Source organism: Athene cunicularia, assembly GCF_003259725.1.
Source record: "Athene cunicularia isolate RWA chromosome 13 unlocalized genomic scaffold, athCun1 chr13_part1, whole genome shotgun sequence".
Taxonomy (NCBI): Eukaryota; Metazoa; Chordata; class Aves; order Strigiformes; family Strigidae; genus Athene; species Athene cunicularia.
In genome coordinates this window covers 20,661,077-20,677,759 of record NW_020799117.1, presented here as the reverse complement: position 1 = coordinate 20,677,759, position 16,683 = coordinate 20,661,077, and the positions used below count along the sequence as shown (strand labels likewise).

Genomic DNA, 16,683 nt, shown 5'->3' with positions numbered 1-16,683 from the left:
CACTGAAACCCCCCCCAGTTCTCTATTTCTATCCCTCTGAAAACCCCACTCTACTCTAAACTGAAAGGAAGAGCAGAGGATTATCTGGAGACCAGTGTTATCTGTAAGTGGAGCCAATGTATAAACCCCATTATTCTTGAATTAATCATCATAGAGTAAGACTTCCTTTCTGAGCTTTACAGTTTAGGATGCTTATCCTTCCCTGGAGTCCCCTCCTAATGTGCTGGAAGTAATGATGTACACCCATATCCCATGTCCATTTTTGGATCCCTCTACTAAACTCAGCCCCACTACCTGCTTAATGGAGATATGCAAAGTCATGAGGGCTCCCTCAACCCTCAGCCTGCATGCACAGAGCAATTTTTAACGTTTATTGCATGCAGCAAGATCAGGAGTCAGTGCCAGTGAGCACTCTGTCCTCGAGGTGTTTTCAAGAACTAAGACCCAGCAAACCCAGTGGAGAGGAGAGTCTGAAAGCTGAGGATGCCAGACGGGGCGTTCACAGACCCATCGGGACCTGCCTGGAGGAAAGTTCCTGCATCGCTGACTCCTCAACAAGGGGCAAACGGTCAACAAGGGGTTATCATCTCCAAGCTGTCCCAGCTCAACAGCTGCTTGAGTCTAGTCTCTGTAGCCAGGCCTCAGCCCCAGACAGGCAACCTCTCCACTTAATGGCATGTTTTAATGGCAGCAGGGAGCAGAAGCAGGGATGGGAGGCGATTCTGGGGGCGGATCAGCTGGGGGTGCTTTGGGCTCACACCTTTGCTGCTGAGGGAGCCTCAGACACTGGAGGAGGCAGGTGCTCAGCTTTCTTTACAATGTTTACTCTTGTGCTTATTTTGCCATCAGGAAGCACTTCTAGCAGGCACACATCTTTGGCCTGTCACTGGCAGGCTGTGAGCCAACGTGTTGCCATGGAAACTGGTAAATGCAAAATTATTACTTGACAGCAGTGTCCTGAGAAAAAAGGATCAACCTTCTACCATATGTTTATGTCCCTGGCCCAGGGAGTGCTTGCCCCCCCTGCACCGCTGTGGGTGGGATGCCATCCTGTCACAGCTTCGTGCTGGACACAGGGTGCCAGGAGGCAAGGAAGGACTATGATCTCTGTGAGCACAGCAGGGAAATGCTGCAAGAGGCACTTCTCACTACTGCCAGGATCCCTCCACAGAGAGTTTTGCTGGGTGTTTGGTCTAGGGCTGATTGCTCTCTAGCTCTGAGGAAATAGCTCCCCAACAACCCTGCAAGACCCCAGCACCAGAGAGCTCAGGGTCCCACAAGCTGCCTGCCTGCAGGGATGCAGCGTCCACACAGGCAGGCTTCCCACGCCTGGCTGCAGAGCTTGGTGCAGACATCCCTCTGGGGCATCCCAGCTCCAGTACCCAGCAGTAAACAACTGCAGCCATGAGGCTGACAAGGGCCACAGAAGTACTGAGGGCAACAGAGCAAAAGGCAGGCAGTCCTGCCCTACCTCTGCTGCCTGCAAGCCCAGACAGCCCTTCCTGAGCAGATGGCTACGTACAAGCCTGTTATCCTGGATCTGCTGGTGTTTCTAGCCTAAGCCTCACACTGACCACCAATCTACCTCATCCAAAAAGAGCCATCAATCTGACAGTTATTATGAAGGAAGTCAACCATTTCGGGTGTGACTCTGAAATCAAAACCGAGAGAACAGAAATTAAGGAAGAGCAATGACAATGACCCATTCGAGTACTAACTGATTTTTCTAACTGATTTCTAGTGGCTTCTAATTTTAAATATTAATACTCTGTCAAGTCCATAATGAGAAGAGGTGATCTATTTTTCATACACACAGGCATAACATACGTTAGCAAAGAATTAGTTTCAAATTTTCCAAGGGGTCAGGCAGTTGCAAGCTGACTTTATTGCTGGTTAGGTGAGGATACATGAATGTAAGCATAGTCATGATTATGGAATAATTTTAATATACATCATATGCAAATATTCGATCTAGAAAACCATTTTAAAAATCAATTTAAATCAATTTCCATTGAGAACCCTTTAGCTTAGTCACTGGGGCCTGCTTCTCCTGGTGGTTTTGCATTGTCTGAATGAAGCAGTCCCTAGGATGACACTCACTGAGAGCAGCTGCTCAAGAACTTTGCTGCATGGGGAGTTTGGGGCAGCCACGATGGAGCTGGCTCTGGGTGCGGTGATGCAAGGTCTTGAGTGAGACAAGGCCTTGGTGGGTGACTATAGGCCCTAATCAGATAGCACCGTGATGTGCTCTTTCATCCTTGAAGTTGCCTCAGATGCTTTCAAGTGCACCTAAATCTAGGAGAGAACAGAGTAATTCCTCCCACATTTATACAGGCCCGCTGTTGGCTGGTGAGGCAGCTTGCTGAGTTTGGATAGCTTCTGTGTTCAAACCCCTAATCACAAAGCAGGATTCAACCCTGGACACCTGAGCTGCCTACAACCAGGCTACAGCTAACAGGGAAAGAGTGATCTTCCTGGGTCACTGGACACCCATCTCAGACGATACCAAATGACACAGCTACCCAAGGAGAGCCCCACCTACAAACCCAACATCTACCCTGTGCACTCCTTGCACCCCTGTCTCCACTACTCTCTGAGGAAACTGGGAATTTTGGTCACTCTCTCGAGCATGGTAAATGGACTGTGCATGGTGTTGTGACTCCAAGGAAACACTGCAGTGTCGCTCAGCAGTGACTTGGAGAGCACAGCACCACTTCTAGCCAGACGGTCCCCTGGACCCAGACACTCAGCATTAGTGAGCAGAGGCAAAGCAGCCCCATAGCATACTTACTTCCCATTCCCATACTTGATCCGGATGTCTTTGCTCTTCTTCAGCTCTTTGCCATCTTTAAACCATTTGTAGGATGGCTGAGGGTTTCCAGCAGTCGCCTCACATTTCAGTGAAATCTTTTCACCGACATGAACATTTGGGCTTTTCAGTTTCTTCAGTTTGGGAGGGACAGCTACAAAAAGAGAAACCAGACAATGTGAAACCTGCCTCTTTCAGAGGCTGCGCACAAGCGATGTGAGTCCACCAAGCCCCCTCCCATGGGAAAAGCGTTTGCTGCCCCTGCTACCGTGTGATGGCTGGAGAGGGGCTGCATGCCAGCTCGACTACCCAGGTTTTACCAGAACACAGGTAGGGAAGGAGCACAGAGTCAGGAACATTCACATGGGGAGCAGAGGGAGCCCCTGGGTCTGGCTTGCTCTTTTCTCTCCTACACATAGCCAGATTGGACTGCTCCATGGTTGTCCTTACTCATGTAGGCAGGACCTGCATGTCTCCTGCTAGCTTAGGGGTTTGCTGTGCTCTCCAGGCTCTTCCACCAGGCCAGACCCACAGACTCAGGAGCTCAGGTTCTTTGAAGACTATTTTTCCCTGCATCCTGACATTGCTGCCAATGATTACCAACACATACATGACCTCTGCCACTGCCAACAGGCATGCTGCCAGTCCCACAACCCCACCAACCACAGCCAGAGCATCTTGCTGCACAAGGAGCAGAAGCAGGTCACAGAGAGTGGTCCCCTGTCCCCCAGCAGTGTGTGCCATGGATGCTCTGTGCCTGCTGCTAAGAGGGACAGTCATTCAGCATGACAGCATCAGCAGCAGATCAAGAGCCACTGAGAGGGGCTGCAATGAAAACCTGCACATATAAAGGATAAAAGGGGAGGGACAGCTATTCTTCATGTTGCAGTTAGAAAAATGAAAGTATAAAGCTATTTAAAATGGCCTTAAGATCTTCAGTGTCAGGCTGGCCAGCAGCCTTTCCAGTCAGAAGCCTGGCTCTGCATGTGAGCTTTCATGGGTGTTTCAGAGCGGTGATTTTAACCATGCACCTGGAACATGAGGCAAAGAGGGAGACACTTCTTATCAATCTCTGCCAGGCTACATATTAAACCTGACAAGAAAGGATTATCAGGCTTGCAATTTTTCTTTCAACTGACAGGTCTGCACTCTTCTAGCTCCCCTTTTCATTCTCAGAATTAACCTTAAAATAGAAAACAGCAAGTTGCTGGCTTTGTCTTAAGAATGTTAGTAACAATGGTTTCCACTTGTCTAAGATGTGTTACAGATAAAGTATTTCCTCTGTCTAATATAAACAAGCCATCTTTTAATTGCCTTGTGCATTCTGATCTTGCGATATGGAAGAGCAATCAAAGGAGGAGGAACTGGATAGGTTGCATTAGAGCAATCGCTATTTTATAGATCTTCATACATCTCCATTCATTCTTCATGCCAAACCAAGTTATCATAGGCTGCTTTTTTTATTTAAAGACTGTTTTCACTGAAAGTGACCTTGCACAAAATAAAAAGCACAGCAATCATCAGGCGTATGCTCGTGTGGTAGGTAGACTTCAATTTTGCTTTGTTTCATGTACGAGGGTATGAGAAGCAAAATTGTCCTTAGTTGAAAAGATACAAATATGGGCAGAAATGGAACAATGCTGGGTAACACAAATTGTCTGGGCAAAGCTCACACTGACTGAAATGCAAACCCAGAGATGTCTGCAAGCATGAGAGGAGAGTTGTCTGGCAGCACAGGGGTGGGTAATGCAGCAGGTCTGGTCCCAAGCACGCCAGACCTTGCGCTGACTCTGAGCTGCACAGCTCCATGGGCACCAAGGTACAGAAGCAAACTTAAAATCCAGTAGTGCAAAGCACACCAAGGAAAAAAAGAATAAATCCCATCAACTGTTCTTCCTGACTGATATTTTTGCATCTCAACCCTGCTGCAAGCTCCATAGAAACCTGTGCCACAGGATGGGGAGGGCTGCAAATGTGCTACTGGGGCAGGGACAAGAGAAAAAACTTGGGACAGCTGTAGGCAATTGCTTCAGGCTGCACACTGATGTCTTGCAGTGTTGCCCAGGTCACTGTGCTTTGGCATAGACAGAGACACTTCTGAACAAAAACTATCTGAGTTTTCCCCAAATTTCAGGAGTTCTGTGAAAATCCAAGGTGTCCTGGGTTTTGTGAAGCCAGTATTGCTGATGCTTGCCTGGAAATGGATCACCCAGAAGAGCAGGAAGGCAATGAACGGTGAAGAGAGCTTGTCTCTTCTCAGAACACTGTGCACAGAGAGCCGGGAAGGTAAATAGGACCTTGCTTTTATAGGGGTCATTTTGGGGAATAGAGAAATAGACTCTGTCAAATATTTATTCTGTCTGAATGTGTGTTGGTTGGCTCCTGTTGTACACTGAGGTCACCCTGTACCATGCCAACAGTATACCTTAAATATTAAATATGCCTTAAATACTGGGAAGGTCCTGACCTTGGCATTGGTGCATCTACTATTTCCAGGCTTGTGGGCTGCACAATTATGAAGCAGGCAGCATGGCCTGTGAGAACAATGTGTCAGCACTGTCCCTCTCCCCAGAAAATGCTGGCAAGAGCAGAGCAAAGCTCAGAAACCTGGTGATTGTTGAAGGAGAGGGCCAAGGACAAGCAAGAAACCTTCCAAGATCTCTATTCATTGGTTCCTCCTCACTGACATGAATCACACCTCGTGCAGACATATGCATCTCTTGCCCCTTGTGCTCTTGGTCACCAGTGATAAATTACATGCCATTCCTAAACAGGCAGGTCCAGAGACATATGCCACGCATGGCAGAGATGGAGCTGACACTCACACAGGGCAGGGGCTCTACCTGCATCACACCCCTCCAGCAGAGGGTCCTGCCCAGAAAAAGGGAGGAGAATGTTTCCTCCTCAGATTGCATGTTTTCTGCTGTCTTACCACAGGAGGGAAAAGGACAGTGCATTCAGCTCATAAGCCGCACTTCATGGACTGTAACTCTCCCATTGAATCGGACAGGCTAGTGAAGGGGGAATCCAATCCAGAAATATTTTGGACTGTGTCTGGGAAAAGCACTGTGCACAAAGAAACAGAGCTGTGCTCCCTGACACCCAGAACATCTGGGCATTACTGCTACACTCAAGCATGGCTTGTGTTTGGACAGCATCATGGGAAGAGCAGGCAGAGCCCCAAGCCAGGGGACGCAGCATCCACAGCCACGCACAGGCTGCACCACTCGAAAGGGAAGCCTGCAAGATGCCTTGGTCTCCTGGAAGAGCTGCTCTGGACTGGAAAGTCTCTCTTCATAATTCCTGCATCTCCTGAGTAAAATATAGAAATCCTCTATTAGAGACATTAACTGCTGGCAAGTCTGCTTAATGCCAGCCAAAGTCCTTCCACTGTTTTTTATCCATATTGTTTAAACTGCAGCCCTTATTCCTAGCTTGAATTTCTCTAATTTTGGCTTCCAGCCAAGAGATCTCTCTGCCTTTCTCTGGTAAATTTGAATCCCATCTAGCAACCAGAAACCTCTTTCCTTTTTAGGTTCTTGTAAACTATGAATGAATCACCTTTCAACCTTCTCCAGCAGTAAACTAAAGTAGCTTGAGAGACCAAAGCAGCGCACAGAGTGCTAATGCTGTAGTATGTCAAAGACAAAGTTTTACATTTTGGTTCAATTTCAGCTTCAACATCAAGCCCTTTCCTATCTCTGCCCTGTCCAAATTACAGAGTTGCAGCTCAGAAACTCACGCGCTCGGTTCAAACACACATGAAGATTTTAAAAGTGCCCCCTTTCTTTAGTGCTCTGAAATTTTTGGTCACTTTGTCAAATATACTGGGAGAACAAAGTCACTAGCTACATACATACCAAGATAACATACAATCCCTGGCAAACAGTCTCAGATGTATACCAAGTGGGATCCGGGTCCAATTTCCTCACATTTCCCCCAGCTCCCAGCTTCCCAGCCTCCTCCACACAGGTTATTGCTTCTCAGATGTAGCCAGCACACCTTTTGTCAGAGCCAAAACACCGGACCGTGGCCACCCAAGTCACCCCATCATTGTGGCGCAAGCTGAGCTGAAGCTGCTATTTCAGCTCTTCATCATCTGCATCTCATGGCTCTGCTCTGCCAGCCTGGAGTCTCCTCCACAGCTGGTTCAGCAACACACACTGCCCAGCCACCACTGCCGCTGGGTTCATGAAAATGGGGAGGAGGTTTTTGGCTGTGCTTGTCAGACTGAGTCTACAGGTAGCTTCAGGCAATCATTTAGGTCACCTTGCAATCCTGACAACCCCTCCTCTATCCAAATTCAAGTCTCCTCTCCACAGGCATCAAGAACCACCAAACTCACAAAGTCTGAGGTATTTGACAGAAGAGGAAGCTGAACTCCAGGCAATTTTCTAACAACCACATGAAGAGTATGCTGTGCTGCAGAAGGGAAAGTTTAATTCTGGTAGAGCAGAGACCAACAATAAATACAGATTTTCTACAGGTTTTTGCTCACTCCACAGTCAGATGAAACCCAAGCAACCATTAGATGCCAGCCTACATAACTGAAGGCTGTTAAGAACTAACCCTAAAATGTGCTGGGGCTGGGATCAACAAATGCACATAAATTCTTAACCTGTTTCAAGAATCATGTTTCACTAAGAGACCTTTGCAGGAGAGGTTTGCCCTCTGACAGCAGTCCTGGCATCTACTGCCAAGTTACTACCTTCTCACAGAGGGGAGAGGGTTACAAAAGTCTAAAAATTTGAGCTGCAAATTGGGTAATCTGAGTTGGTTGAACATCCACCATAAAAGAACTTACAATTATACACTGCTTTAATTAATTCACTTCTGACTAAATTTGATATTACACTGAAGTACCTTGATGATAACAACACCTCTTTTACTTCTGGTACCTGAAAGCACCTTAGACCCTCAGCTCAAAACATCATTAACCATAAATGGGCAGAGTGCCCAAAGAGAGTACCACAATGGTGCAGTAACAAAACCACATCCCACCCACAAAACATCATCCGTAAACAACCCCTCGGCAGCATAAAGCAGAAGCAAGTCATCCTGGGAAAAGTGCTCAGGGAACTCTTTAACAGCCAGCAACACTAGTCACAAACACTGCTTCAAGAGATGTGTCTTGTTCACTGTGGGAGATCCTCCAGAATGGGCAACCTACAGACACATCTGGGATCTCCGGGCAACAGACATCATGAGTAGACGTGACTTATCTTCCTGGCCTCCTCCAGAGAATGCAGTGCCAACCACTGGAGGCTTCCCCACGCTGCCTGGCACATGCGGGTGGCCAAATGTTTATGTAGGTGGATCTGGAGAACTGGGAAGAACAGGATCTTTCTGTGTCTGAGCAGCTGAAGAAGGCAACTTAGCTTGACTTCCTATGGCCATGGGAGAGGCTGAAAAATGCTTTCTCACAGGAACAGGGGGAGATGCACGGAGAGTTAGAACCTACAGACTCACAGATGATGCCTTGACATGTCACCATCAGAGTAATGGCTTTCAGCACTCTCAGACTGCCCAAGCCATCGGCCCCAGGACAGCCCTTCCACACAGGTGCCAGGGCTTCCAGCCTCCTGGCTACTGTGCTGGGCTGGAGAAGCTGCAGGTCCAGCAGTGTCTCCAAGGGCCTGTTGCTCCCAGTTCTTCAACAGGGTAATCTGGACACCCAAAGAATGCTACAGGCACCTTGAGCCTTTCAGGCTCCTTGCCACTGAAGTACAGGATTTGGAGGCATGACACCTGCCCAAGCCATGTCTCAAAGGTTGCTATTCCCTAAGCTCCTTCAGGAGAGTCCCCACCACTTTGCTGTTCAAAGTCTCACCCACAGGAGTACAGGCCTTCCCTCTCAACGTAGGGCACCTCAGATGGGAGAGTTTCAATCTTATCACAGACAGAAAATTCCAGAATTCATCTTTCCATGGGAAATGTTTTGCAGCTTCGACTTTCTCCAAATTCAAACACAAATTTTGCAAAATTGGTGACTCCTTACCAAACAGAATTTTTCCCATCTTTGTCATCTCTGCTACAAGGTGAGGACACGCATCCCTGGCACTGGGCATCACCATACATGTCTGGAGACCAGATGTGTCTTTGGTGAGACAACATACTCTGCACTGGGCTAATACATCCTACTTTTTGGCTAATGCAGCCCTACTGCTTCTAGTATGTTTGTTGCCTGTACTGTTTTTATCAGAAGCAATGTTTCTTTGGCCTCTGTTTGCTTTGGCTTTTATTGGACAAGGAGACAAAACTGAATCTTAGCAGCAGCAGGTCCTGACCACCTTAACTCATTGACCTTTTCAATACTGGCTGCAAATGCCAACTTGTCAAAGAGGGACCGACTCGGAAGAAAACTCCCTCCAGTCAGAAGGAATGGAAACATAGGACCCACTTGAAAAAAAGCCTTGCTTAACGCTTTACATGCTCTAAGTGTTTGTCCTCCTTTTTTTTTCTGGGTTTTTATAGAGAGGGTAAAGATGCAGTCACTTCTGTGCCCCTAGGCAGGCTGTGGCATCTGCAGCTGTGACTCTGAACAGGGTTCAACTCCCTGGTGGCAGGGTCACAAGAACTCCTCTGAGCCTGTGATACTCCAATGCCCCAGAAGGTAACAGGGCTGTATTTAACTACAACTGTATCTGAAACAAAGGAGGGAGTGAAAAACCCTGGCTTTAATCAATGGATAGACACAACCTCCACAAACCACATGCAGTTCAGAGCCTACGGGAGAGAACCTTGATGTCAGACCAACATACTGCCCTATACCAGCCTCTGCCACAACCCACCAGTGGGTAACTACAGGCTCCAAACCGAAAATATAAAATATAATATGGTATCTGTAATATGCTTTAGGCAACCTGTATTTCGAGTTTATGCAAAAAAGACGATCAGACTTTCACACAGCTTTTAACATAACTGCCTTTGCACACTGCAGCAGCTCACTCAGATCTCTGCATCCTGGTCAGGTGTACATGGCAGGTAAACCACAATGTCCAAGATAAATTTTCAAGGGGAAGCATTCGGCTGTAGCCACTATTAGGCCTTTTAATTAACACATAGCCATGTTTCTCTTCCTAGATCTATGATGGTAAGGACTCCACTGTGAGAGCCAGCACTAGACAACATGGCTCACTTTGAGCATTTACATCTCGCATCCACTGTCCATGGGTTTATCTGTGCAGTAACTGCAAAGACATAGGCTTCAGCAGCAATTAATAACCTAAAGCTCTCCAAGGACACGGGAGATGCACTCTGTGCCTAGCAGTCATCATGCTGCTGTGCCTTTCCCACAGAGGTACAAGTCAGAGGCATAGCTTTATGTGTCTGGGAGTGGTCCCACTTTGATAGCTGGAGACACTAGGTATGACAATGCAGGAGCCATTCCTCCAGGTCCTAGAGGGTCTGCTGATTCACAGAGAACAGGCAGTGTTGTGGAGAGGACCCAGATGACTGAAGTGTTGAGATGCTGAGAAGACTGAGATCAGCAGACCTGGGGTTGGAATGAAGCTTGGAAGCATTGCTGGAGCCAAAATGGCTGCATTATTCCTCTGTACATGCCCCATAGTATCCCTACCATATAAGTTCTTTTCCCTTAACTAAGTTCCTGTAGCCCTCTATCTCAGGGAGGAGAAGTGACTGCAATACCAATCCACAGCACTGTTTATATTTAAAACTGAGAGATAAAACAACCAGTATTTCCATGACCAGTCCCATCGGTCAAAGAAAATTGACTGAAGAGTCACAAGCAGGTTTGCTGATTTAGGCTTGCTCTCTAATGGATGCCTCTGGCAGCTCAAATCACATGAAAAGGTGCCACAGAGCCAGTGGCACTCTCCTCTTATAAATACTGGCTCTACTTACATAAAAGAGCAACTGATAAGTTCCTCCTCCTCTGTCTTTCTCTTTTCAACACTTAATATTTAGTTATTTTTCTTTCAAGTGAAAGTTTTGAAATTGGTGTATGATTTGGTCCACAGCCCTAGGCTGAAATCTCAGATCCACTGAAATCAATGAGCATTTGGCTACTGAGCAAGGATGACTTCCCAACATCCAGGCTTTTCACTCAAATTTTTGAAGACAGGGAGGGTATGCTTTTATCACAGATTGGGCAGAAATGGCCACTCACTTACCTGAAAGGCACAACAGTTACAAGTAATTCACATGCAAATATCCAATATTAAAATCCAGGGCTGAAATGCTTGGATTTGCCAAACCTAGTACTCTATGAACACTAGCTGGTTTGCAAACAATGTAATTGGAGTAGAATTGCTATTGTGTTTGTTTGTTTTGAATATTTTTGGCCAGGAAGTTGTCCTGGAGGTATAGTTGAGCATAAGTGGTCTGGTGGAAAAATGTCATTCATTCTGTTCCTATTAAAACCAAAAACAATAGCCACACAAAGACAGCAGCGACAATTTCTGCTCTTCATGCCTCTAACAATGTGTTTTCAACCCTAAAGGCAACATCTTGTTTGTACCCAATTGATTTTGGGATCATATTTTATATAATCAAATATATCTTTAAACAAAGATATATTTTATGAAGTGCTCAATTTCCAGATGACCTTGGAAACAGCAATTAATAAAATATAGCTTTATCTCTATCTTCACAATCAGCTAGAAAAATGGCCCACCCATACTCTGTGGACTGCCAGTCAAGACCCAGCCAACAAATTAATTACCCAAAGCATCCAAAACTTTAAAATACACTAATTCTTTGTCTCAGCCACTGAACACTAAGTATAAATTACTTGTCCTAGCACCATGGTAAAGACCTGGGTAGCATCCATCATCTTTCAATGACCAAAGGAAAGTGTAACCCTCATCCCAGGAGACAAATCAATCTAAGCAAAAAAACTTGTTTCATTAAATGTTTATTATGAAATCTGTACATGAAGCCATATATAGACCCCTTAGGGTCATGGCAAAGCTAAAGGCTATGTTTTGGTTACAGGGAAGGATTTGCTGATGTAAAATAGCCATTAGTGTAATATCATTGGTTCTAGAAAAGGACGAAAAAAACCCCACATTTAGTGTTTTACAGCTCTGTCAACCACAGGAGTGTTTCTTTAAAACATGGGGGGAGGGGAAGCTCAGTTAAAAGGAAGCTGAAATTCTTTTAACTGCCTGCACTGCCTGGGCTCTCCCAATAACAAGAGGACAGAAGACACACCATCATGGACTGGCAGGAGCACTGCAGGTAAATTTGAAGAAACAAGAGCTGCTGCAATGCTGTATGTACAGAACAACCGCAAACACTATCCACAGAGTCCTTCAGATAAATCAGCAAGAAGGACCACTACAAACAGATAAATGCAACCAAGTCTTTGAGTGAGGCACAAGGTTTACCAAGTAAACTTTCTCTCTCTGCCTTGTGCTTATCAAAGTTAGGTGTAAAAGCAAAGGGCCAGGGATGCATTCTTGGATAGCACAGCACTTCTGGACATCTCTCAATATATTGTATTTAAATAGAATAAGGACCCCAGAGGTGTTAAACTACTGAGAGGGGAGGTCTGAGGTCAGGAAGACCATAAACACAGAGCAGTCTGCAGCACCTCACCATGGAGAGGCTGTTCAAGCCCAGCCCGCCATCTGCCATCTTCCCTTCCCCAGAAGTCTCACAGGTGTGAGTCAGTTTTAGAAGTGATTTTAAACATGCTTAACATTGGCAAGTGGGAAAAAAAAAATCAGCAAAACTTGGGATCAGTTATGAAGATGTTAATTCAGGGCAGGCAGAGGTCAAGTGAAGGGCAGATGCAGCAGCCCATCTTGCAACTTTTTTTTTGATATTTCGACCTCCCAGGAAGTCCTGGGCCAGAGGACGTCCTGGGGTTTCATACATGACCAGGTAGAAGCACTGCACAAAGCAGGACTTCAAAGAAGAAAGCACTTTAATGTCTGGACAAATAAATTCAATTAGCAGTCTCTAACATTGAGGCAGGAGGATTTTTTACTTTTAACCTATAAAATCATATTTGCTAGCATTCCGTGACAAAAGCCAACTACTTGCAGTCTTAATTACAATATTTTTTTTCCATGTCTCTGCTTACTTTGAAAGTTCACCACTGTCTCTGGCAGGGTTTTGACAAATCCACCAGAGGGTATTTCCAAAACAGAAAGCCGTGTTTTTATCGGGATCTCCCCACAAGAGACCTTGGGGCTTGCATTAAAGACTTGTTTGTTCTCTGTAATGTTATATTAGAAAGACTAAAAGTTTTTCTGTTAGTTCAAGAAATGCTTTAAAGCACTGGTACCAAAAGAACCTCAGACAGTGACCGCAGGTCTGTTTTTCATCCAAACACAGGAAAAGGAAGGAAAATAAAGATCATCTCTGAGACTGCTTTTTCAAGGCAGCCAGATACATACATGCTCAAACCCACCAAGTGAGGATGGAATTACCACCCTATACTATAATATTCTCCCAACGCCCAGGACATCCTGGGTCCCCGCCGCTGCTGGAATGACAGCCCACATCAAGCCGTGTTCTGCTCTCTTTTCATGTGTTGACCTCTCTGCTGAAATCAGCAGGACCCTTTGCACAAGAGGAGAGGCTCTGCTGCGAGGGGCCGGCTGCACACCATGCTGGCAGCGCCCGCGCGCCGCCCAAGCCAAGGGAGCGCCCCAGCCCCGCGGAGAAGGGGCCACCCTCCTCTATGGGCTGCAGGGAAGCAGCTAGCTGTAAATTCCATTTGGGACTCTGGGCACTGCCCAGTGGAGACACTAACACAGCGTGTCTCCTGCCTTGTCCAGAGTGTGGCTTCCCAGCATTGTTCTGAATAGCTCCGGACCCCCACTGAAGCACAGTGATGGGTGGCTTACACTGAAATGTCCCCCAACCAGGCTGATTTATGGTTGCCAGGAGTCTCAAGGATGTCAGCTCTTCCTGATTAATTTTTTTATCCTTATTTTCCCTTGTTTTATATTTGAATATTGCTTATTGCAATATTTTTCAGAACTATTCTCTGGAAAGCCATACTGGCTAATTTTTGGCTTGTAAATTGCTCATGAGCAGTTTGTGGCTTGTCTTAAAAAAAAAAATAATCAAGCAACTCTGGCTCATTTTGGTTGGATAAAGAGATTTTGTGGCCTCCATCAATTCTAGTCCCTGACAGCAGTGACAGAGCTCTTATTATCACAAACATACAGTTGCAATTTAAAAATTTGCTTCCTGTGACTCTTCGTTAAAATTTAATCATCATTTTCTGCTTTCACAAACATTTCCAGCAGAAAGTTCACTTTATAGAATATTCATGGGCAACAAGTAAGAAGGAAGGTAAAAGAAATATGAGGTTTTGATGTGAGCAAACTCCTGTTGGTTGTCTAGCTACTCCACTGAAGGATTTAGGGAAGGTGTGACCCAAGTAATTTTCTAGAAGATATTGCAGAATGCAAGCAACCAAAACCAAAGACCAATAATGCAGCAGCGAAATGTGGGTGAAGAAAAGACAACAGGCAACACAGTGGTGGCCCAAGCAGAAAGCCTATGCTGAGTTCACAGTGGATAGGGGTTTATTGGACCTGCTGTACATCTAGCTGTAGATCACAAGGTAGGAACTATTGCCAAACTGGCCATCAGATCCTGCACAACACAAACAACCTAAGGTGAAAACCAGAATTCTGAACAAAAGATGGTTGTTGAGCAAAAAGCTATTAATAGTGCTGGGTTTTATCCCAGAAATGTTGCGTAAAGTGGGACAATTCATATCCCTTTTCTGTGCTTCCATTTCCTCTCTCAAAGATCCCACTTAATATATTTGGGGCAGGGACTGTCTCTTGTTATGACTCTGTGTTGTGAATAGCACAAGGGGAACAATGCTGCAGCCGGGACCTCTGGATGCCACCACAAATGCCAATTTTAAGCAGCAATGACAACAAGTGGAAGGAGTTTGGGATCAAAGGAAGACCTGAGAAAAGACAGGGCACAATGTGGAATTCATCTTGTATTATAAGCATGGATGGTTCTCATCTCCATACAAGAGTGACAGGGAAAAGCAAGGAAGCAGTTGTTGAGCTAGACAGAAGGAAGAACACTCTTTGCTCAGGCACTCCAGCTTAAGCAAAATTCCTCCAGAGCTGCTCCTTCACTTCTGCACTCTCACTACCCCACCTCTTCACCATCTCCCCAAGCCATCCTTGAATAGCTCCACTCAGAGGAAAGCAACCACCTAGAAACCCAAAAAAGGGATGTTCAGGGGGCTGAGACACAGTATGAAAAATCTGATGGGGAAGGGTGGGGTCTCTTCTGCTGGGGAACATTTTTGTAGGAAACAGTCTAAATACCCTGTGCGGGTGACTTGCTTTCTGCTAAACATGTAGAAGATGCAGTGGTGCTGAGGAGCTGCCCTGGAAAGGCCTGAATAGACCTTTACCATCTACTGAACCAACATGGAAAGGCCCAAAGACAGCAAACCCCAGGATTACAACAATAAGCTTGGAAAAACACTTCAGAAGTTGAGCAGACCACATCCCTGCCCTGAGGTGGGATCAGTCCTGTAACATCCATCCAACTCACCAAGATCCAGACACACAAACAACCTAGTAATACACATCTACACTGCATCCCACAGTGTGCCAGGACCTGGCTGACTTCAGGGATATACATGATGCCAACCTCACAACCTCTCCAACAGATAACACTAGATCCCCTCTGGAAAAGGCCCAGGGTTCCTGCAATGGGTACACTAGTTAGCAGGTGATGGGGAACCCAGCCACATTATCAGCTATCAAGACCTGTGAAGCTCTTTTGTCCCCAGGTACAAAAATGATGTTCCACTATTCCTAAAGATGTAGCCCATCTCTCCTTTTGTCTCCCAGTCCCTTACACTGCCCCTTCTTTCTGTTTTCTTCTTTCTCCTTGCCCATGCCAGCTGCCACCAATCACAAGTAACCAAAATTACTCATCTTTGTCCTTCCAGTCTCAATTCACCTTGGCTGTAAAATGCAAGATTTTTTTCTTTCCTTTGCAAAATCAATGATCTTGAAACCCTTGAACATCACTTCATCCTCCTTTCATTTCTGGAGATGCTGACTTCCTCCCACATCAGACTGAGTTGCCCCAGGCAGCCTTGTCTTCCTGAAATCAAGAGGGCTTGAATAATCCTCTCAGACAGGCACCTGAATATTTGTGCTGTTTTTCTGGGTTTCTGTCAGTCTGGGATGGCGCGTCAGGAGCTCTACTATCACACACAGCTCAGAAGTACTTCAGCACTGCTCGGAGGCTGTGTCGCTCTCCGGTCACCCTCTCCCCCTGGCTGCAGGATGGAGAAGCTGAGCTCACTGTACTCCGCGAAAGGTGACTGCTCTTCACTCTCATGCCCACTCTGTCCCTGCAGTGGCAGTTCCTCTACATAACGGTCAAGCCTGAAACACCATGAGAATAAAGATTTCCTGCTCACCTAGATGCTGCTCTTACAGGACCCCGTACACATGCCGAGGAAGTATCCATCCCAGATCCACTTTTACAATGATCTGAGCAAGGACCCACACTAGTAGTTACCTGGGTCTCACCCAAAACCAGCGGATCATGAAGACTGAAAATCACAGTCAAGCACAGCCTACCGTATTATGCTTTTCATCCCAGTTTTCAACTTGCACCCCTCCCTTTGTAATGTGGTGGTAAATAAATGTCTGTTCAAAATACCAGATAATTAACTGAAAGTGTCTTTGTGAACATGAACAAAAGCTAAACCGACACCTCAGACAGGATCACACATCAGCCCTGGCATATGAAGGAAGTTCTGAGAAACCTTCCCAGCTAACTAAAGATGAACAGGTCCAACTTCCCATGTACACTTAATTGCTGTAGGAGCCCCAAGGAAACACAGGAGAGGTTAACTGTGAGGAGCTCACCATGAAGGGCAGCAATTGGCA

At 46.0% G+C, this 16,683-nt stretch overlaps 1 protein-coding gene across 6 annotated transcripts in view; it reads right to left on the bottom strand.

The window, feature by feature from the left end:
• The window catches only part of NRG2 (neuregulin 2), an 89,772-nt gene that overhangs the window by 60,016 nt on the left and 13,073 nt on the right, over positions 1 to 16,683 (bottom strand). For all 6 annotated transcript variants that reach the window (XM_026858048.1, XM_026858047.1, XM_026858049.1 and 3 more), the window contains exon 2: positions 2,792 to 2,963. In XM_026858048.1, the coding sequence (XP_026713849.1) occupies positions 2,792 to 2,963 (172 nt within the window). The remainder of the gene's footprint in view (positions 1 to 2,791; positions 2,964 to 16,683) is intronic.